The 23,301-nt window shown below is 42.8% G+C and overlaps 1 protein-coding gene across 5 annotated transcripts in view; it reads right to left on the bottom strand.

The window, feature by feature from the left end:
- The window catches only part of SRRM3 (serine/arginine repetitive matrix 3), a 648,971-nt gene that overhangs the window by 60,923 nt on the left and 564,747 nt on the right, over nt 1-23,301 (bottom strand). For 4 of the 5 annotated variants that reach the window (XM_063953960.1, XM_063953957.1, XM_063953958.1 and 1 more), the window contains 3 exons: nt 11,689-11,739; nt 3,461-3,565; nt 292-475 (listed from right to left, as the gene is read on the bottom strand). In XM_063953960.1, the coding sequence (XP_063810030.1) occupies nt 292-475; nt 3,461-3,565; nt 11,689-11,739 (340 nt within the window). The remainder of the gene's footprint in view (nt 1-291; nt 476-3,460; nt 3,566-11,688; nt 11,740-23,301) is intronic. The other variant, XM_063953959.1, reaches the window with a different exon arrangement.

The following is a 23,301-nucleotide window of genomic DNA, read 5'->3' on the forward strand; positions in this document are numbered from 1 at the left end:
TAGTTTTAGTAGCATTTTTGAATCAAAGCACTTGATATGTACCAAAATGAACATCTAGGAATTACTTTAAACTATTTGTTTATGGAATTCTAGATCTAGTTTCTCTAAAGACTGGTCTCCTTACTCCTTAGTACTTGTAACAGGCCTATAATGGTTTAGACATGATATGTGGAGTGCAGGACCAGGGGAGTGTTAGATCACATACTGATAGAGCAGAAAGAGGACGGCAATGAGCCTAGAGTAAGAGCATATAAAAAGGATACATAATGTAAACCAAAAATGTGTACATACATCCAAATGTTTCTCTAGAATGGTGCCATGCCCTTGACTGTGGTGACCATTGTGAATGCCACTCTTGTGCCCATTCTGGTGTGGCGTGGCAGCTCGGCTGTGACCGGTGCATGAAGAGGATTGGCTGCGGCTGGATCTGTGGCTAGAAGGTTTATGATCTTCCTGCCTATGCTTGGGGCTTTGTCTATAAAAGAAAATACAATATGAATTATTTATGATTTCAGTACAGCCAAGAAAATGTTTATTCCAGCGCTGTCAATGTTTGGACACAATTCCATCATAAAAACATAAAGCAACAGATATATTTCAAATAATGTCACTAAATCCAATTTTAAAAATTCAATTTTACTTGAAGCAATGCACTTACAATAATGGTATATAGAAGATGAGTAGCTACCACAGTACATGTGACCAGTGTTTCCTATGTGCTTATCTCTAGTACTCATTAGTGCAGATGCTGCCGAGGATGCCGTAGTATGCATAACACTAATTATGTATGTAGCAGTATGATGAGCAACTATCCCGATGGATAATTGCTGAGTAATGTTATTATAGTGTTCCTTAATCAAAATGCTGTCAAGTTTTAATACAGTAGCACACCAACAGACCTATCATGACAGAATTCCCCCATGTTTATTAGCAACCTGTCATTATACAGGGTGATTCAATAGTCGCAGTAGACCCTTTTGTTTCACAAAGTGTGCAGGACATGGGAAAACTAAATACTTCAGTAAGGTATGGGTGAGGTAGGCTATCTTTTAGGGTATGTACCGAACATGGGCGCCATCTTGAAATCGGGCATCTTGAGTAAGGTTTCCCATTTCCTACACAGTTTTTGAAACAAAAGGGTGTACTGCGACTTTGACAAGTGTGTTCTGCGACTTTTGAATCACCCTGTATTTTGTTTCAATGCATTTTGCACAGGTCAGAATGTACTGACTGAAAACCCTTCCAACAGATGTTTTTTTTTCACCTTTAACTAATAAAAGTAAATACAGAGAGGCAAGTTGTATCTTCACATGACACAGACTGCCATACTGTATATTAGGTTATAATGATTTTGGAATTATATGGCCACCTTTACGCCTTCTGCCGAAGGTATGAGAAACATATGGAGAAAGGGGAGACAGAATTTTCTATAGCAGCTGCAAGTAAAAAAAAAAGCCTCTTACTTTTTAATCAAAAGGATGACAATGTAATTCCGTAAAACCCTTGTAGAAGTTATTTGTGTTGCTACCCTGTTAGAATGACATTCATATTTGTCCATAACTCCAAATGTTATATAGAAAAATAGATGAGAGTGCCTGTTGGAGTGCCACTTATTCCTGAAAAATGTGACATTTGTATCTATAAAAAGTACACTTTGTCAGTACCCTTTGTCACATATTCCACTGACTATATTACAGTTAGTGGTGTCTTGGTTGCTATGCTGTATATCCACAACACTTGAATTACTATTACTCGCTGAAGATGCTTATAAAAAGGTTGCATTAAGTTAGTAAATAAAAACACTGTTTACTTGGAATCAGAGGGCTTGCCATCCAGCGTTGAGATTTATTTCTGCAAAGGGGTTCTCTGTTTTTCTCTTTCCATACTGTATTACCAACTTTTCTTGAAAATGCTGTAATGCTACAGAATCAACTACAGCTATAATGCTTCTTTTTTTTCTAACTGCTCTTTATTGAATATTAACACAATGTATATACGATAGTACATATAGTTCAAGAAATGGATACAGTAACGAACATGTACTGCAATAATGACATCAGGAGCATAACAAAATATCATGCTCAATTCTCCGTCTTTGACACACAGAAAAAGCTATAATGCTTCTTAATGCTGTATTTCTCACAATAAAATTATATACTGTACTTAAAGTTGACATTTAAATCATCCTAATTATATCATCACTGAATTATACCCATTCTGTGTGTGCACTTTCTACATCTGCTGGCTAATGAATACTTACCCCCCCCCCTTCCTGGCATTTGGTAGTGTAGAATCAGGACAGCGGGTTATGGCCCCAGCACAATACAGGGGATGTAGAAAATGCAATTTTCAGGGGAATAGCTACAAAACTCCCCCCTGCCTTCTGCAAATCGGGTACAATCTCCTGATCAACAAAATTCACTCTGCGCTATTTCTGTAATTGATCAGACTTATGAAAAGAGTGTAAACACATGAATCTCCTAATCACTTGGCAGTTCCCTCAAATTTGGATTGTCCAGCTGAAATTCAGATGGTTGGCAGAGATGAACATACATGCATCATATGTTTCCCTGGCTCTAGTGAGGATCAACAGATTAGTGAAACAAGTCTTTGAATTAAAAGTCCTTTAGGCAAAAATGGATCAACTTCTTTCAAAATGACCTAATGTGTGTTTCTAAAGATGGTCAGTCAGGCATCAAAACATGAGCAGAAGAACAAACTTTTTTCTTCTCCAAGTTCAGTTAGCTATAAACATATAATATCCATATGTATTTAAGGCTCAAACATATAAGGTTTATTTAAACATTCACAGTAAAGATTTTATATATATATATATATATATATATATATATATATATAAAATCAGGGTCAGACGGGCCCACAGGGGTACCAGGGAAACCACTGGTAGGCCCCACTGCCTGAGGGCCCACTCCTTCCTCTAAGGATCAGGTTCCAGACTGTGCCCTTGTATTATACATGGTAGATACGTTGCATTACACTGCACTAGACTATTGTGTATTTCAAGCCTCTGTGGAGGCTGGCCACACCCCCTTTGTAAGATGGCCACACCCCTAAGTATGGGCCCCTGTATATAATAAAGGAATCTAGAGATATCCTCCTTCAACTGCTACGTATTCCACAGAACCACGTCTGCTTCATCAGGTACTTATGGAGTACTGCTTTCATACAGTACATTGTATGGATTATAATTACAGAAGGCTTCAGAGACTGAAAAATATACTGGGAACTCTGGTTACATATGGTAATGACACATAATACTGTACTGATTGTATTACCACAAGTGCTTGATTTCTGATAATCTTCCACTCACAGTTTACAATTATAAAAGCAACATACAGTTCTAAAGTTTTAGGTTCCTTGCACATTGGCATTGAAAACCAATGAAAACTTGTAGAAACTCCCATTGGACCATAGTATGAGCCAAATCTCTGTAGCCTACCTGCATGGTGATTTGGAGGTACTGTAATCAGAAGAAGGCGAAGCACTATGAGAGCTACAGCTGCTGTGCCTGTGGGTTCTGCGTGTTGTTGATCCGCTATGAGATCTGCCAAATAATATTTGGGTAATGAAGAAACCGATCCACAATATTTTAAGTTATCAAAAACATATTTTAGTTAAATATTAAGATAACATGCAGTTGTTAAATTGAGTTGGAGTTGTTGTTACTATCTATCTATCTATCTATCTATCTATCTATCTATCTATCGGATTTATATGATGATATCTTAAACAGTACATTCTGTTACTGGATGTACATGATGCATGGGCATATATCATTACAATTTATGTGGTCAAGATATGTAAAATGATGAACTATTGTGTTAACTGTTCAGTGTATCTATATATTTAGCATACTGTGAAATTGGTAACTGCTAAAATAAAGAAATAACTTCTTGAAGATATTTCTATAAAGTCTGCTTATGAGTGAGCTAACAATGTAATGGTAAAAGTGCAGCTCTGCATCATAAGGATCAAATTTGGTGATCAAGAGTCAAATGCTGCAAAGAGGCTTGGGAGGATACGGATGGAGTATGGATCCTTAGACTTTGCTTTAAGTGGGTCATTAATCAATTTTGTGAGCTCTGCCTCAGTGGGAGGAGAAGCTCGACTGCAGAGAACGTGATATAGATAGTTGTATACAAGTCACTCAAGAAGTTTGTATACGGGTGGAGGGAAATAGGGAGAAATAGGCTTGATCGAGAGATAGTTTCTTTATAATTAAGAAGATTACAATGTGTTAAGAGCATTGAATAGTGATAGAATGTGTGACTTAATGCATGTTTAAAGGATGCAAATGTGCCAGTGGAGAGAGTCAGGTTAAAGAGTAAGCTAGGTTGGGACATGCATTGGGGCAATGGAGTTGGGGAGTTGGCGAGAGAGATGATAAGTGCAGGGAATTTGTCCTTGGTTACTGGGAACAATGATATATACAGTAGATGGATTGGGAAGTGTAGCAGAAGGTTCATGAGGGTTCGAGCCGGAGAAAATATCTTAAATGATTTGTATTTTTAGTACAGGGGGGTGATGGCAGTGGTAAATGGAACGACTTAAGGTGGCTAGAAGATTTACACCACAGAGTTAAACTTCACATTTCAGACCATGGATCAGGATCTTAAGTGCCTTGGCCACAAAAAAACCTTACTTGAGCTCTGAACTGAACAATACTTCTATCAAAAATGATCTTGCCTTAGAAAATAAAATATGAACCTCACTCAAATTACAAAAATATTTTCCCCTCTCAACAAAAATTCTACACCTTAGGAAATAGAGCCAGTAACTTTTAAGCTCACAAATATAGAGGGGAACAGGCGAAAAATAGGATTTGTCAATTGCATAATATAGCATAATAAATGTGGAGGTAAATTTACTAAGCAGCGGCTTTTGTAAGCCACCACTACTTTAATTTCTACGTACATGTATATTAAAAGCAAAACATGGCATGTTTTAGAACAATCACATTCAAACTACCGATTATAGGGCCTAATTCAGACCTGACCGCTAGCAAGCGATTTTTGCACTGCTGCAATCAGAAAGTCACAGCCTACAGGGGGAGGGTATTTTAGCTGTGCAAGTGTGCAAAAACATGGTAGCAGAGCTGTACAAACAGATTTTGTGCAGTCTCTACGCAGCTCAGGACTTACTCAGCCGATGCGATTACATTAGCCTGTCCGGGACCGGAATTGACGTCAGGAACTCTCCCTGATAACGCATGGACAAGCCTGCGTTTTTCCAGACACTCCCTGAAAATGGTCAGTTGACACCCACAAATGCCTTCTTCCTGTCAATCTCCTTGCGATCGCCCGTGCAAACGAATCCGTCGCACAAACCCATCGCTGAGCGGCGATCCGCTTTGTACCCATGCAACATGCCTGCGCATTGCGGTGCATACGCAGGCGCAGTTTGGACCTGATCGCCCCCTGTGCGTGAACGCACAGCAACGATCAGGTCTGAATTATCCCCATAGTTATAAACAAATGTTAAACTGTAATTTAAAAATGTATCTGGAAGGCTAAGAAACCTTGTCTCACTAGAAATTGTCTGTTCCTCCCACTGAAACAGGGAGGGTTAGCTTTTCAACATTTAGAGAAGTACCAGATTGCCTGACTCTTGTTTCAATTAATGGACTGACACTCAAGCACACCTCAAAGACCCTGGGTTTCTTTAAAATAGGATTTATTCCCAATTTCTCCTTTGACAGATTTACTTTGTTACCCTTCAAAAATGGACCTACATTATAGATACATCTACACTCCCTATTATTAATGCCAACCTCTGTGTCTGGGATAAAATTACTAGCTTCTTATATGCTTTTACTCTCCAGACACTACAAATTTCCATGATTGTTTTATGCAAATTCAACTAATCTTAATTTGCAGATTTAGCAGAGCAGGTGTATTACTCACTTATATCAGCTCTGTGAGAATTATAACATACTGTATAAAAGAAATTATAAACAATTATATAACCTTCAGTGACCTTTAAAAAGATGTAATAATACATCACTGGCTACATTCTTATTATATAAAAATAATACAGGTGCTAATACACAGCTGCTGTTTAAAAAATAAAACAATAACATTTAAGATATTATCACAGATATACAGTATACACAGGTCAACCTGGGCTATAACAATAATGTTGTGCTGTGGCCACAGAGCTATGCTAAAAACATTTCTTCAAGATCATTTTTTAAATCGTAAGTTGTAAAACACTTTGGAAATGGTAACATACATGTAATATAACTAACGATCAAACACCTCAATTATATAATGCACCTTTAACGTGTAAGCATGTTATTTAGTAGTAAAATTCCATTCCATTCATTTGGAAAAGCTGCTAGGACAAAGATACACTAGTAGGAGCTGCACAGATACTGTATTAGTAGGATCATACTATGGGCTGTGCACAAGAATCTAAAGGGGTCAAAGTCCAAGCTGCATGTATGGACTTTTTACAGCAAGATTCTACCTCTGTCATTCAATGAAAGATTGGAGTTTGATTACAGTACATAGCAAATACAGACCTCCTAAGTGTTCCTATTTAGGTGGTCAGAAGGTTGCGGACATGTCCTGCTCACTGACCCAGGACAAAGGGTGGTCAAGCACAATGCTGACCACACTCCTCCTTCTCATGCACACTCACTACGGCACACACATTCTTGTCCTGAATCCCCAACAAGAAAACTCAGGAGGTATGTTAATTTGCTGTAAACCAGAGTATCAAAGGAGGACTGGAGAGAAGCACCATAGACCCAGTGAATCCATTATTATGCCATCTGGACTAGGAAACGGAGTTGTGTACAGTGTAAAATATAGTAAGGGTAAATTATAAATATATATTATGGGAGAGGAACAAATAAGTGTCGAAGAGGGTCCATTTTGACTTTCAGGAGGACCCGCATAAGATGTTTTTGGAACAATAAATGGAAAGAATGAAGGTAAAGGGGTGTGTTCAATGCATGTCGGATCCTTTCCGACGGAAAGGATCCAACAATGCAGTATTCAATTCTCGGCCAAATCGTGTCGGATTTGGCCATTCCCGACAATGCCAAGTCGACTTTTTTTAAAGTCGGATTGACATGGGTGGTCATTCCGAGTTGTTCGCTCGCTAGCTGCTTTTAGCAGCATTGCAAACGCTAGGCCGCCGCCCTCTGGGAGTGTATCTTAGCTTAGCAGAATAGCGAACGAAAGATTAGCAGAACTGCTACTAAATAATTTCTTGCAGTTTCTGAGTAGCTCCAGACCTACTCCTAGATTGCGATCACTGCAGACTGTTTAGTTCCTGGTTTGACGTCACAAACACGCCCTGTGTTCGGCCAGCCACTCCCCCGTTTCTCCAGCCACTCCTGCATTTTTACCTGGCACGCCAGCGTTTTTTAGCACAACTTGGAATGACCACCATTGTCGGAAACGGGGCTAAAACCTGTCGGATTTGGCAGCGGAATCCGACAAAATACGCCGATCCACGTGTTTTCCGACAAGTCGGAATTGCCTACCTGTCGGAAAAACGTCAGCCCGATTGAATAGGTCGGAACACTATCCGACCTAAAAAAAATCGTAAACTGACGTCTTTCCGAAAAGACGGCAGTTCCGACTTCAATTGAATACCCCCCCAAAAGGGAATGTAAAAAATATAATTAAATTCTAGTACACTTGATATTTGGGAATAGCAATTAATAAGGGGAAAAACCCTATGTATTTACATTTTTAATAATTTAGTTATTTCTTCATTTTATTTTGAAATTCATTTCATTCACCTGACAACAAAAACACAATCAAGTAATGTATTTGATCAATAAACCGATGGGTAAACCAATTTACTTACTTTTTTTAAAGTTGAAAATTATTGGGAAAATTATGTTGCAATGGATTGTGAAAATGTATCTTAGCATGACTTTTATAGACAATACATACTGTATCATATTTTCATTCACAACCCAGGCCATTTTATTGTAGGCCCTGGGCAAAGCAATGCATTGGGGCCCCTACACACCCATTCACAGGAACCAATAAAAAAATAATAATAATAACATTCCCCTCCAGCAAACCTGCTCCGTCTCTCCACATGTATCCATAAAATGAATGGCTGTCAGCACTCTGATTGGATAGCTCCAGCCATCCACCAATCAACATGCTAGCTATTCACTACCTGACTGTGAGGCAGGTAGAGAATGCTGCTGTGCTGTGTAATTCATAATCAGAGCCACCAGGCAGCATTCTCAGTCTGCCTCCCAAGGAGCTCTGGAGGCACGAGCCCAGGGGGCAAATGCCCCCGGCCCCCAGCTCCCCTGTGCAAAGGACCCTAGAATTGTTGGGCCCTACGCAGCTACCCAGTGTGCCTATAGGTTATGATACAGTAGTCCAGCACCTAGAACTCACTCACCCCACTACATCCATAAAGTGAATGGTTGTCAGCTGTGAAAACCATACTTCCAACACTGGTTCACAATGGTAGTTCATAGAGACAAACAGTACATTCCACTGACACTATTTTGAGAGCCTACAGTTTCTGGCATGACTATTTGAGCAGCATGGTGGTCAACATCTCTAAGTCATAAAGTAGCTGTGGGGTTATGTGAGTTGAATTCTGATTAGGGACCTAGTGGTGTGCGGAATGTTCTTTCTATGATTGCACGGGGTTCGTCCAGTTCTTCCCACAATACAATAGTTACCAGTTGGTTAAGTGACTGCTGACTGAAATAGTCTCTAACTATGAGCTGCTTCAAGGATGCACAGTTGCCTGTCCTGATGATGGTCCCTAGTGGACCGAAACGTCGACATTGCACATATGCACTTTCTGCTATGTATTTTTTGTGAGTATATTGCCTATCAATAAAGAACTTTTTTATTCTTCAAATGGTGAGTACGCAATTTAAATGAATTTTATATATACTGTATATATATATATATATATATACACATATATAGGAGAATCATCCACGGCACTGCAGGACTTGCAAATAATGAAAGATTTAATGGCAACGTTTCGGGACACAAAGTCCCGTCGTCAGGCTACAACAGATTTGTGTCCCGAAACATTGCCAATAAATCTTTGCTTATTTACAAGTCCTGCAGTGCCGTGGATGATTCTCATTTGCTGGGGGATCTGGGGAACTATATATATATGGTATATGGACCACCATCCGAGTGGGGATTTCGGTTGGTAGTCGATTCCACCGCAAATTGACTTCCTCCCATATATATGTCATCACATAAAGTGCTGTACTCCAAGAATGGCAATCAGCACCACTTAGGCACCATTATTTCTGTCATCGTTTCAGTGCTTGTAATTAAGCAGCACTTTATAGAGACCATTTCAGTCAGCAGCTACTCCCCTTTGACAAAATCTGCACTGGCTCCCATTTCCCTACAGAATCCTTTTTCAAACGCTTCACCTCACTTACAAGACCCTCTCTAACTCCCTAAATCTTCAAACTCATCTCCCTACATACTCCCTCCTGCCCTCTACGGTTGACTAATGACTGTTGCCTCTCCTGTACCCGGTCACTGTATCCCATGCACAAATCCAAGATTTTGCCCGTGTTGCCCCCCTTCACTGGAATAATCTCCCTCGCTCTATTAGACTCTCACTGACCTTGTAAAGCTTGAAACGACCACTTGAAAACCCACCTGATCATCAAAACGTACCCTTCTGCCACATAGCCTAGACTCAAGGATGCTCCCCAACTCCCTGTCTCATGCCTTGGTCATCTCTGCCTTGCTTACTTCCTGCCAGCAGGCCACCTTACACTTGCTCGCACCTTATGTCACTTGTCTCACCCTCCCCTTAGATTGCAAGCTCCTTGGAGCAGAGCCCTCTTCCCTCCTGTTCTAACAGCCCTCTTCTCTCACACTTGAATTACAGTTCTGTCCTATTTAGCGACCGTCTATACCTGCATCTCCCCTCACTCGTTACCATTTATCTCTTCCAACAGCTGCCTGCCCCTAGTAGTACTCCGATTACTCCTTTGCTTCCTTACATCTCAGCTGTATTGTATACTGAGGCTTGTGGTGCAAATTGTTACCCGTGCTCTGTTTTAGTTTTTCTGTTACTATAATGTTACATTCTGTGTACCCTATATTGTTCTAATGTGTGTCAAATGTAAGGCTCTGCAAACCACTTGTGGTGCCTTATAATAAATAAAATGTATTAGTAATAATAATAATAATAATAATAATAATAATAATAACCAACCAACCAACCAACCAGTAATTATTGTATTGTGTGACGAAACTGGATTGCCCATATGAACCCCATGTAATCATGGGGAGAGCCTCATGCAATAATGGGGAGAATATACAGTACTCCACACCACTTGGTCCCTGAATATATATATATATTTAATGTAGCATAAAGTCCGGCACTCAGCTAATTGCACAGAAGGTGCTCTGGTGACCTCTATGAGCCCCAAAACATTGGGATTCTATTGTGATTTTAATATATTCGATTTCGAAGATCTAAGTGCCGCTGATTTTTCCACCTGTTACATATAAATTATATGTAGCATTCGGCTCTCCAGTACTTCTAGAGCAGGGATGGGGAACCTTCGGTCCTCCAGCTGTTGTTGAACTACACATCCCAGCATGCCCTGCAACAGTTTTAGCATGGCCAAATAGCAAAACTGTAGCAAGGCATGCTGGTATGTTTCATTCAACAACAGCTGGAGGGCCAAAGGTTCCCCACCCCTGCTCTAGAGTGTCGTTGCTAGGTGCCCTCAAGCAGTATAGTGTAAAAAGTCACACTGTGGGCTAGATGCATCATCGTTTGGAAAGTGCTAAAATGGAGAGTGAGAGTGCCAGCCTATCAGCTCCTAACTGCCACGTCACAGGCTGTTTGAAAAATGGCAGTTAGGAGCTGATTGGCTGATACTTTCACTCTTCATTTTATCACTTTCCAAGCGATGACGCATCTGGCCCTACAAAGTGGCAGCACTCACGGTCATAAACATAAGTAACATGCCAATCTGCTTCTATTTTTCAGTTTTGTAAAACACTTGTCAGAAATTATATATATATATATATATATATATATATACACAGATCTATTAGTGTATATATATATATATATATATATACACTAATAGATCTCATGAAACACACCATAGAGGACAGGCAAGCACCACCTTACCTGCTGCTGTGGCTATTTTTCAGGCCATTTAGCAGTCTGGGAGAACAGCCAGCTCACAATTTCCCAACATGCTGCAGTTCCCCCTTGATTTAGCTGTATGGGGTGCTATCTGCCGCGTATGTAAGCTTCGGCAGGGTGGGAGAATGGAAGTGTCACTGGCAGCTCTACGCTTCACTTTGGCCGCTGTGAGCTCCAGGTGGGGGTTGCTATCAGCGACGGCTGCAACCTCCAGCGGGTAGGGGGTTTTGAAGGTGCTATCTGCCGTGAGCCCTTACAATCGTGAGGCCACTGGGCAACTGCACATAAACCCACTACTGTATGTACAAAGTATGGCAAAACGGATATACTCATCTTAAAAGTAATAAAAGTAGAATATGGCATATCTTACTTGCTTAGTATAATGACTGTGTTACTACTGACTTTAAATGTGTATATTGCAACTCTAATCAACAAAATCTGAAGTGATAGATGAAAAAAAAAAGCTGGCAGTTCTGTTTTAGCATGATATGGCAAGCATACAAAACAAGTGAACATCCTTACCTCTTTATGTCTTTAGATTTATCTTTTCTTTTGTTCTTGAGGCTTCTAGATCTATGAAGTATTGATAAATACAAGTCAGATTGATATATACTGTAAAACATACTCATCCAGGTATGAAACAGGAGAGAAGCTATGTGATACATTTCAGTGGAGACACAATACACAAAATTAGATTAACAGATTCAAAGTTTACAATAAAACAAGATTAAGAACATGTTTGTTCACAATTGTATGTGACTTTAATAATTTATTTCAAACCTATGTACATTAGTCCACAATAGATGTTTTAAGGGCCATATTCACGGGCCGATTTGGGGAGAGATGTGTGCTGAGCGAACCGCTCAGCACACATCTCTCCCCCCGCTCAGCACAGCGCGGTGTGCTGAGCGTGCGGGGGGAGACGGGTGCAGTGAGTGACCTGCTAGATTAGCCTGCATGGAGGCCAATCTAGCACCAGCGATAGCGATGCGCGGGGCTGCGCATCGCTATCGCTGTGAGGGGTACACACGGAGTGATCACTGCTTAAAATCTAAGCAATCTAGTCTAGTCGCTCCGTGAGTACCCCCCTTTAGATTTGTCTTATCTACAGTAGTAATCAACAAATAATGGGCCTAATTCATGTTTGTATGCAAATGCAATTGTGATTTTCTAGGCTACGGAACTGCTAATGTTACCAAGTGAATCTGCTGCCCATAAAAAAAAAACAGACGCCCATCAGAGCTATTGAAAACTAATTCGCAACTATGTACACATTCGCAGCCTATAAGCAAAAATGAGGAACATCGGGTCTAAGAGATGGATTATGGTTACACAGACTGGGCATGGCAGTAGCGACGCAGACGCCATGTATTTGTACATACGAGCCCACAGCTGATGGCAGATACACGCCCCAAAAACGGTGATAACATGCCTGTGTTCTTGCAACCACTCCACCTCCAAATAGTCACTTCCTGTCAATCACTTTGACATTATATTCTCCTTGCAAGTGAGATTGCAGTGGCACCTTGACGCAAACGCAGAGCGATCACAGCACATGCGCAATCAACCGATAATCACTCACATGTGTGAACATCAGCCACAGCGTACAAACATGAATTAGGTCCTATACTATATGTATTGCCAGTGAGTACAAGTCTGCATTTCCCATTCATTCAGTGGATATGGAGTACAATTGAAAGAGTGATAAATCTCTAAGTCATATTTACTAATAAATGTCAAATCAAGAACTGTGTAACCACTGCAGTTTCTGCTCACACTGACGAATATCACTATATTATGCTAAAGCATATTATTCAAGCATGAAGAGAGCTAACTGATGTGCTTGCAGACAAAATAATATAGATAAAAATATGAAATGGATAGTGAGAAATGGTCATTTTAATCTATATTCAGCTGCGAGCTAGGCCGATGAGCAGGGTCATCTTAACATATGGGCACCCTGGGCGGTGCCCAGGCCCCCACGATTCTAGTGTCCTTCAAACCAGGGTGGGCTGGGCCAGGTGATATCTAGTGTCTAGTGGTGCCTATGGAGCTTCTTGGGAGGCACGTAGCGAATGCTGCCTGGCTGCTCTAGTGTGCGGCTGCTCACTCTGTGCATAGTACAGCTGGCTGAAAGGCAGGCAGAGAAAGATGCCAGACAGCATTCCCTACCTGCCTCCCAGCCTGTAGCCAGACAGTGAATGGCTGTCAGCATGCTGACTGGTGGATGGCTGGAGTTATCTACAAATCAGAGTGCTGACAGCCATACACTGTATAAATACGCATGTGGGGGGGCCACAGAGGCCCCAGTACATTGCTTTGCCCTGGGCCTACAATGTTGTTATGATGGCCCTGTCTGTGGGCAGGGTGTCATGTGCTACCAGGGCCAGGTCACTTATTGCATGTTTTGACCCAGTTTGCAAAGTAGTGCTTGATGCGTTTTTCGTGTCCTCACTATTCACTGATCAAGCATTGGTCCCACAGAGTTCCTGTAGTCTACATGAGTTCAACAGGACCAATATTGCGATGGTAAGTACTCAGTACTTGTTTATTATATGGACTCCACAATACAACACCAGCGCCACTTCTATCACTTGAACTGCATCTCTGAGGTGATGATTAAGGCAGATTTGAAACAGCAGTTCAATTGGAATATGAGTTTCTGGTGATTGTCAGTAACATCTATCTAATTAACTATTACCAACACAAAATAAACTTTATTTAAATAAATCAAGAAAAAGAAAATTATATATTTTCCTACACACACATATTGCGCTATATATAACTAATAAGTACATTTCTTTATAATTATTAGAATAATTATTTGTAATATTTAATTGAAACAGTATTGCATAAAATAAAGTGCTTTATTTTACAAATAAAGGGCGGGATGTAATGAAATCCGAGTTCGCCCGACGTATGGGAATCATTTACAAGGCAAAACCATGCCTTGTTACCGACCACCCCTTTAAAAAAATGGCCAACCTGGACGTCAGGCAAACTCGGACTCCATTACATCCCGCCCAGAGTCTTTTTTTTTTTTTTTGGGGGGGGGGACAACCTTTTGTAGTAATGCCATCTGAGATTCGCGTTACTAGAAAAGGGAGTACCGCCTTGATGCTTGATAGAAAAAAAGCTTACCCAACGAGAATAATTGCCAGTGAAAACCCCATAAATACATAATGTGAAACTCTAGTAAGCTACGTATTTTCTACAGCTACAGCCTCCTACAAGACTTATTAATCAGCCATTGTGTTATTTGCCTAAACCCACTTTTAAAGGATGCACTGCTATTTAAGGGACAGTACTGTTTGCGTTCTCTGCCAGGCTAATATTTTCTAGTCAGCCTCTGATGATTCCTATTTTCTTGGGCCTCCTATATTCCATCACACAGTAATGAAAACAGAAAGTCAAACTGTAGGTGGAACTCAGTAGAAGCTAACTCTCCAAATACTATACAATGACATGTTAATCAGACAACTGTATGTTCTACTAGGGATTCCAATTCCTGAACCATTTGATATTTTGGGAATTCCGGATTATGGGGATCCAATTTCAGAAACTCGGGTATAATCCAGGAATGTGAACAAAGTGGTTAAAAAAATCAACACATTCTGAAAAATTATATATTTAACTGTTCATGACAACATAGTAAAGTATTTTTTTTGTTTTGTTTTTTGTTAGATGCTTGTCCTACTGTTTTCCCAGTTTTATATACTATGTCTTCTCCCTGCCATCTATCTTCCCTGCCCTGTGCTACCTGCTATCCATTCCACCCTGTCCTCCCTGCTATCCAGCCCCCCTCTCCTTCCTGCAATTCATCCCACACATCTTCATTCTATTCTTCCCCTCTCTCCTCGCTGTTACACATAATCACCCTCTCCTTCCTGCTATCTACCACCCACCCCACTGCCATCTCTGATCCCCTGACCCTCCCCTTTTCTCCACATTCACTTACCATAACCATACACAGTGGGAGCAGTGATCAGAACGGTCTTCTTCCTGGCACTTTTCTGCCCCATTTGCTAGTCCTGTACAAGGCCTACATGTAGTAGAAGAGCTGGATCACATGATGTGGCAGCTCTTAAGGGGACATGTAGCAGTGATAAAAGTGGAGAAGTTAGCCAGTGGAGAAGTTGCCCATGACATCCAATAAGCATTGACGTAACATTTCTAATTTGCATACTATACAATTGTACAGAGCAGCTGATTAGTTGCCATGGGAAATTTCTACACTGGCTCACTTCTCCACTTTTATCACTGCTTAGTACATGTCCCCCGTAGTGATAAGGTCACCATTCAGCTCTCTGCCAGATTATCGATGACTAACCACCTCAGTGGTCTGCTACAGAACTTTGCCTCTTCTACTGCAGCTAGCAGAGGTCTGGACAATGTGCTCTTTAACAAGAACAAGAGCACCTTAATCCACCGCCGCCCAACGACACTCGCCTCACTTCCCCATGATCCAGTTCTCGCCACTTAGGTTTAATATATATAAAGTTGAATCATCTTTTTACATACGAAGGCAGAGGCGTAGCTAGGGTTTTCGGAGCCCAGGGCAAGATGGAAAATGGCGCCCCCCCCAAAAAAACAAAAAAAAAACCAAAAGAAGCATGTGCGCGCGCCTTCGGCGAAAAAAATGGGCGTGGTCACGCTCCAGAAGGGGTGTGGACACGCACCAGAAGGGGTGTGTCCACTGGAAATGGCCCACAGTGCCAGTTACATTGCCCCACAGTGCCAGATACAATGCCCCACAGTGCCAGATACATGCCCCACAGTGCCGGATACATGCCCCACAGTGCCAGTTACAATGCCCCACAGTGCCAGATACATTGCCCCACAGTGCCAGATACATTGCCCCACAGTGCCAGTTACATTGCCCCACAGTGCCAGTTACATGCCCCACAGTGCCAGATACATGCCCCACAGTGCCAGTTACATTGCCCCACAGTGCCAGTTACATTGCCCACAGTGCCAGTTACATGCCCCACAGTGCCAGTTACATTGCCCCACAGTGCCAGTTACATTGTCCCACAGTGCCAGTTACATGCCCCACTCAGTGCCAGATACATGCCCCACTGTGCCAGTTACATGCCCCACTGTGCCAGTTACATGTCCCACTCAGTGCCAGATACATGCCCCACTCAGTGCCAGATACATACCCCACAGTGCCAGATACATGCCCCACAGTGCCAGATACATGCCCCACAGTGCCAGTTACATTGACCCACAGTGCCAGTTACATGCCCCACAGTGCCAGTTACATTGCCCCACCGTGCCAGTTACATTGCCCCACAGTGCCAGTTACATGCCCCACAGTGCCAGTTACATGCCCCACTCAGTGCCAGATACATGCCCCACAGTGCCAGTTACATGCCCTACAGTGCCAGTTACATGCCCCACTCAGTGCCAGATACATGCCCCACTGTGCCAGTTACATGCCCCACTCAGTGCCAGTTACATGCCCCACTCAGTGCCAGATACATGCCCCACTGTGCCCCCCCCCCCCCCCCCCGGTCAGTCACCGCTTGTTGATATGTGAGGGGAGGAGAGCGCAGCGCAGCGCCTCTCCTTCCCCTCACCGCTCCAGGTCTCCGGCGGCTGTGTGGCGCCGGTTCGCTAGCCAATCAGAGCTCACGGACCGGCAGCCAATCAGGAGCCGGTCCGCAAGCTCTGATTGGCTAACGCCGCCGGAGACCAGACACACGCAGCGCTGCTGGAAGCTCTGCTAGTGCTGGCAACGGCGGTGAGGGGAGGGAGAGACGCTGCGCTCTCCTCCCCTCACATTTCGGCGTGACGGGGGCGAGTGGGGCATGATGCCCTGGACGGCGGCAGCGACCCCCTCTCCTGGGCCTGCCAAGGCGCCCAGGGCACGTGCCCCACTCGCCCTACCCTTGTTACGCCTCTGTACGAGGGTATCATAAAAGTAAGTTTCCTAATACCAGCACAGAAAAATGAAATATACAGGATGCAGCCAGGATCCCTGGTAGTGGCATCCTGATGGTAAAAATCCTGATGGATCCCGATGGTAAATACTGGGATAGGATTAGACACCAGGGGGAGGGTTAGGGTTAGGCTGTGTGGAGGGGGGGGGGGGGAGGGAAGGATTATGGTAAGGGTTAAAATACTTACCAGGATCCATTGTGATTTTGAACGCTGGGATGCCGCTGTCACTGATAGGATTTTAGCTGCCGGGATATCATACCCGAACCAAAGAAACAGTAAGACATTTCTGAAAATAATTTTTGATTTACATACCTTTTAGTTACACTACTTATCAATATAACCACCATTAGGGTTTAAACACCTGTCATAATGTGACACCAGTTTTTCAAAACCAGTAGTGTAGAAAAACAACAACAACGTGTCTTTGGATCGGAGTACCGATTTCACTTAGTCTTGACTTCATCATCGCTGTTGAAACATAAGCCACCAAACTGTCATGTGAGCACTGGAAACAGGTGAAAATCGCTCAGTACAAGGTCTGGGGAGTATGGTGGATGACCCAAACAAAAGTATCCGTACTTTACAGCTTGGCATGATTTGCAGTGGTACGTCCATAACTTAAGGTCACTCAGATGACGCTGGCTGCAGTGAGAGTGGCTGGGAGTGGAATATGTTGCCAACATACCCAGAGAAACATTCCTCCAAGCCACTCAGTTAAGCTATTTGCATAACTGTGTTTTCCCCCTGCAATAGAGCAACTTTTAGGTTACCCCCCTTTAATATGTTACAAGTGGCCTTGAGACCAGTGTTCTAAACACCTGAACACATACACACACAAATACATAGTGTTGAGGCTTATACACCAATGCTCTAAAACCTCTGATGTACAGAAAAATATTCGGTAGAATGTAATTTTCCAGAGGTATTCATACAAGTCAAAGTGAGATTCCTCTAGTGCAAGTTATTTCTACCCCACCCCTGAAAGCTTGAGTTCTTTAATAAGGATTTGTGAACAAATGGGACATAGACAGACAGTACTTAAGGGCAGGGGCGCTTTAAGAGAGGAGGATGCTTGTGTGCAGCCTCCTCCGTTCGGGCCCCCTCATCTCTGCCCGGAGCGCTGTAGAGGGGCTCAGACTCTACTGCACATGCGCAGAACGCTGTGAAAATGGCCGCAGCGCCATTTTCACTGTGACTTAACTCTGCTACTGCCATCAGCTAGGGACTCTGGAGGGTGAGTATTCAAAAAAATGGATGCAACGTGTGCGGTGGGCCCCCCCCCCCCCCCCCTCTGGACTCAGGGATCCGTGTGCACCGCACACATTGCACCCATTATAAATACACCAGTGCTTAAGGGGTTATTCAGGTTTGTTAGAAAAAAGCACACTAATGGGCAAAACCATGTTGCACTGCACATGTGCAGAGAGAGTTACATTTGGGTGGGTTATAATCAGGGGCGTTTCAAGCGAGGAGGGGACCCCCGTGCAGCCTCTGCTGCGGGCCCTCTTCTCTCCAGCAGTTTGTAGACTCTGGCATAAGGCCAGAGTCTACTGAGCATGTGCAGGTCTCTGAGAACAAGGTGCCCGCGCCTTGTTCCCAGGGACATCTCCAGTGCGCATGCGCAAATCACTCAGAAATGGCCACGGCGGCCATTTTCCAAGTGATTTGTGCCCGCACTACTGGGACTCCGGAGGGGTAAGTATACTATATGGGTGCAGTGTGTGCGGTGAATGCACTATCATATAGCTAGCCCACCGCAGCACCTGCTTTTGGTGAGAGACTGATATAAGTCTGATGCCCGTCATGCACTGTGTCACTTTAAATATGGTACTGTGATGAATGAGAATTGCGCTGTTAATTTGCACCATGTCACTTTACCTATGTATTTACATTTGTGTACTTTTCATGTGAAATACGACTGTATTTAGTTATTGTATCCAAGCTGTGTTGGATTGTTTTAATAAAATATTATTATTTTTTATATAAATCTCTCTGTATCAAAATATCCAGGGAAATCCGGCGCCTCTATATATATATATATATATATATATATACTTCTCTTTGGTATGCATGGTAATTTGCAAAAGCCCAGAGATGTTGTACAAATTGAAGCTAGAGACGGACAAGCAATACAGTATCACACCAGCAGCTTTCATTAGGCCAAACTGGCACAGTGGCATACTGTAGGTGCTATCACTTGAATTTTAGTATCTTGGATAACTCTAATTCCACATCTTGATACAATATATCCCATAAAGGATTGTTTTCATTCCTTTTCATTCCAAAATATTTTATCTACTGAGAATTACCATTGCAAAAAATGTGCTACAATATATAATATATAGTTTTAATCACTTTTCAAATGAAACATTCTAAGAGATAAAAACAGAAAGTCCATTGGTCTAATACAGGGGTGGGGAACCTTTTTTCTAACAAAAGCCATTTGGATATTTATAAAATCCTTCGGGGGCCATACAAAAATTATCAACGTAAAAATTAGCCTTCCCCCAGTAGTTATGCCCCAAGTCAGTAGTTAAGCCCCCAGTCAGTAGCTATGCCCCCAGTAGATATACACCCCAGTACATATGCCCCCAGTCAGTTGTTATGCCTCATTATATATGCCCCCAGTCAGTTATTATGCCCCATTAGATATGCCCCCAGTCAGTAGTTATGCCCCCAGTATATATACCCCCAGTCAGTTGTTATGCCCCAGTAGATATGCCCCCCAGTACATATGCCCCAAGTCAGTTGTTATGCCTCATTAGATATGCCCCCAGTCAGTTATTATGCCCCATTAGATATGCCCCCAGTCAGTTATTATGCCCCATTAGATATGCCCCCTAGTAGCGCCGCTTACACACACACATAAAAAAAAAAAAGAATACTCACCAGCCCCGGTCCTTCTTCCGGACCGCTGCCCTTCGCCTGGCCGCCCGCTCCTTGGCACTATGGGAGAGCAGTCATGACGTCTCTCCCATAGTACTGTACAGCCTCACACGCACACTGCCTGAGCCGGAAGCCGGAGCTCAGGAGTGAGCTCCTGCCTCCAGCTGCTGCTGAGGGGAAGGAGTCGGGAGCCTGCTGGTAACAAAATCTCAGCTGGCGCCCGGCATCTCCATCAGTTAGGTAAGCCTGGCTGGGCTGGATCAAGTGGCTTTGCGGGCCTTATACGGCCCGCGGGCCTGAGGTTCCCCACCCCTGGTTTAATAGCAAAATATTCTCATTTATACTGTATATCACGTTTACCTGCAGACCGGTACCACAATGCCTGAGCACACGCCTACATGTCCTTCTACATACAACACAATAAGTGCTGTTGCACTACACACTTTTTCAGTTGCCCACTCCTCACATTAAGTAGACATTTCTTTTGTATGAAAGTTCCAAGGCTTACTTTAATCTGATTTTTATTTCAGCCTCATTAGGAAGATAATGGAATACTGGAGGTGATTCAGGGGTGGACACATTTGCAACAGCAGCTTCAACAACATATCAATCACTAACTGCGCCTTTATGTTAATGTCATGGCTGATAGGCATGAAGTCCGCATATGCACAAAGACGCACCATCGCTTTGACATTGGTTGCACCATTGGACATTGCAGCAATCCTATAGTTGCTCAATATATCCATCGGAACATGGCCGCCGATGCCAGAGGAACTGCATCTTTCGACACAGTCACCAATACGCCCCTAACACCACCGATAGCCAACCCAGTCACCGCACAGTAACGCATGAATCTCCATGGAATTGCGATATGCACCCTTGGCAGTAACCATCGGGACACATATGCAGAATTAAAAAGTTCATTTCATCCTCCTCAGAAGTGTTAGAGATGTATGTAGCACTGATCATGGTGTCTTTTCAATACATACCTCCCAACTGTTCTGATTCCAGCGCAACAGTCCTGCTATTTGGACACTGTCCTGCCATGCCACCCATGGGTCGCAATGTCCCGCGGGCGGGGTAGGGGTCAAGTTGCGAGAGACTGCGATCACCACTGCTCTGCTCTGGTGCAGCTGGTGATCACTACATAGATGCCGTGCGCTTACAGTGCAGGGAGGTGAACAGGGAGCTTCCCAGCTGCTCAGGGAGTGCTGGGCACGCCCCCAAACTGACGATTACAGGGGTTTGCACTGCAAAGCCACACCCACCACCTGAGACAACGCCATTCCACCTGAGGCCCCGCTTTCAGTTCTTCAACAATTGGGAGGTATATCAATAGGAAGATATGTCTTGCTGCATCCTTGGGGGCAGACAATACAAATGACTCTATTAGAGCACAAAAATTACATGTTACACAGGATGCTAAATAACAGTTAATTTAATTTATGATTAATTATTGAACTAATTCCAAACAGATATGAAATGCCATCTTACTACAAATTACTGGATGAGTAGATGGATTTATATACTGAAAAAAACAAAAATTATCACAACACAGTAATTAAATTCAAATTTAGGGGGGTATCCAATTAGCCGTGGTAAATTACTGCGGATAAATGATTCCTGGGGGGCTATCCAATTAGCCGTGAAAGCCGGCAGTGTCAGAGATTTTTTATACCGGTCTGCAGACTGGTGAAAAAAATCCCTGATAACTGACCCGTTTTCGCTATCACGACCACGAGAAAATATGGATCCGGAAACTTATGCTGCATCCATGTGTTTTTTGCACAAATAAATGGGATACAATCGAATTGCCTGGTAAGGACCACCTGGCAAAATTAGCAGTAAAAGACCTTTTTTTGTTTGTGAAAAATTTACGGACACTATTGAATTCCCCCATAGCCAGAAAATGTGCTCATATCATATTTACTCCTTTTTAGGTCAGTGACTTTGGCAATGCTTTGCTGAAAGCCAGGACACATCTGCTGAGGTTGAATGCTTCTATCTGCCCATACACCAGTGCTCAATAAACACTCCTTCAGCATATTCTAAACAGCTCAATTTGGAAAAATTGTATGATTAAATAAATGAATAAAACAAAACAAACCTATATGCCAAGAATAATGCACAAACTAATGCAAACTGTTAATACAGAACAAATGTTTGCCATAGTTAATATATTTTGTAGATTAAAAAAAACTGCACAAAAGAAACAGTGATTAAAAATTATGAAACTTTGCAGTCCTTTAGGATGTTAGCAATAACACAAAAATTTAGTTTTTTTTTATTGTTATGTCATAATGTAACATGACTGCTTTAGCTCACCTCGCTATTGGTATAACGTGCATAATCACATTATTATAAATCAGGACAGTTGGGACGTATGGACTGTGGGGATGTAGTCATGTGACCGGCAGTCGGGATCCTACCGGGTCACATGACCGACGCTGGAATCCCGATCTCTGGCCAGCCCGACAGTCGACCAACAGGGGCTATTCCCACGACACCCATAGAGTGGGAATAAAACCTGTGGCGACCGCAGCGAGCCACCGAGCCCGCAAGGGGCTTCCTTGCCCTTACCTCCCCCCCCCCCCCCCACCTCCTCCCACCAGCAAACTGGCGAACCGGGATTATGGGGTCGGTATGGTGACCTCTGGGATCCCAAACACCGGTCTCCCGATACCAACTCGTACTATGGACCTTATTCAGTAAGGATTGCAATTTCTGCTAAAAAGCAGTTGCTGAGATCAAATAGTTGCCGCCCAGAATTAGAGAAAAAATGGGCATTGCAGAAATTGTGAATGCATTGCAATATGCGGGGTGATCACATAACCATACGCAATTCCCAGAACATCGAAGATTTTTCCTATCTGCACCAAGCAAGGTCATCCACAATTCTTGTGACACAAGAAGAAGTGGTCATCGCTGACATTAGAGACCCATCCTAAAAATGCCTGGGCACACCTGCGTTTTTTCAGACACGCATAGAAAACGTCACGTTTCCGCCCAGGAACGCCTGTCAGTCAAACAGCGGCAACATTGTGATCAAGATGTGTACACAATTTCTGTTGCTATTTTTACTCGCGTGTGCGCAATGCGAATGCTGCGCATGTGCAGTCATTCGATAATCGGGCAGCTTACGATTTGCAAATTTTGCAATCCTTACTGAATGAGGTCTTATGTGCCGTCATGGCCACCATTGGAGGGGAGTGTGGGGTACAAAAATATGGAACCCAGACTAACAGTGCTGACAATCCTAGCCAATTACTGCTTCTTATTCACAAGCAGAAATCATTTTTGCTT

The sequence above is a fragment of the Pseudophryne corroboree genome, chromosome 2, assembly GCF_028390025.1.
Source record: "Pseudophryne corroboree isolate aPseCor3 chromosome 2, aPseCor3.hap2, whole genome shotgun sequence".
NCBI lineage: Eukaryota > Metazoa > Chordata > Amphibia > Anura > Myobatrachidae > Pseudophryne > Pseudophryne corroboree.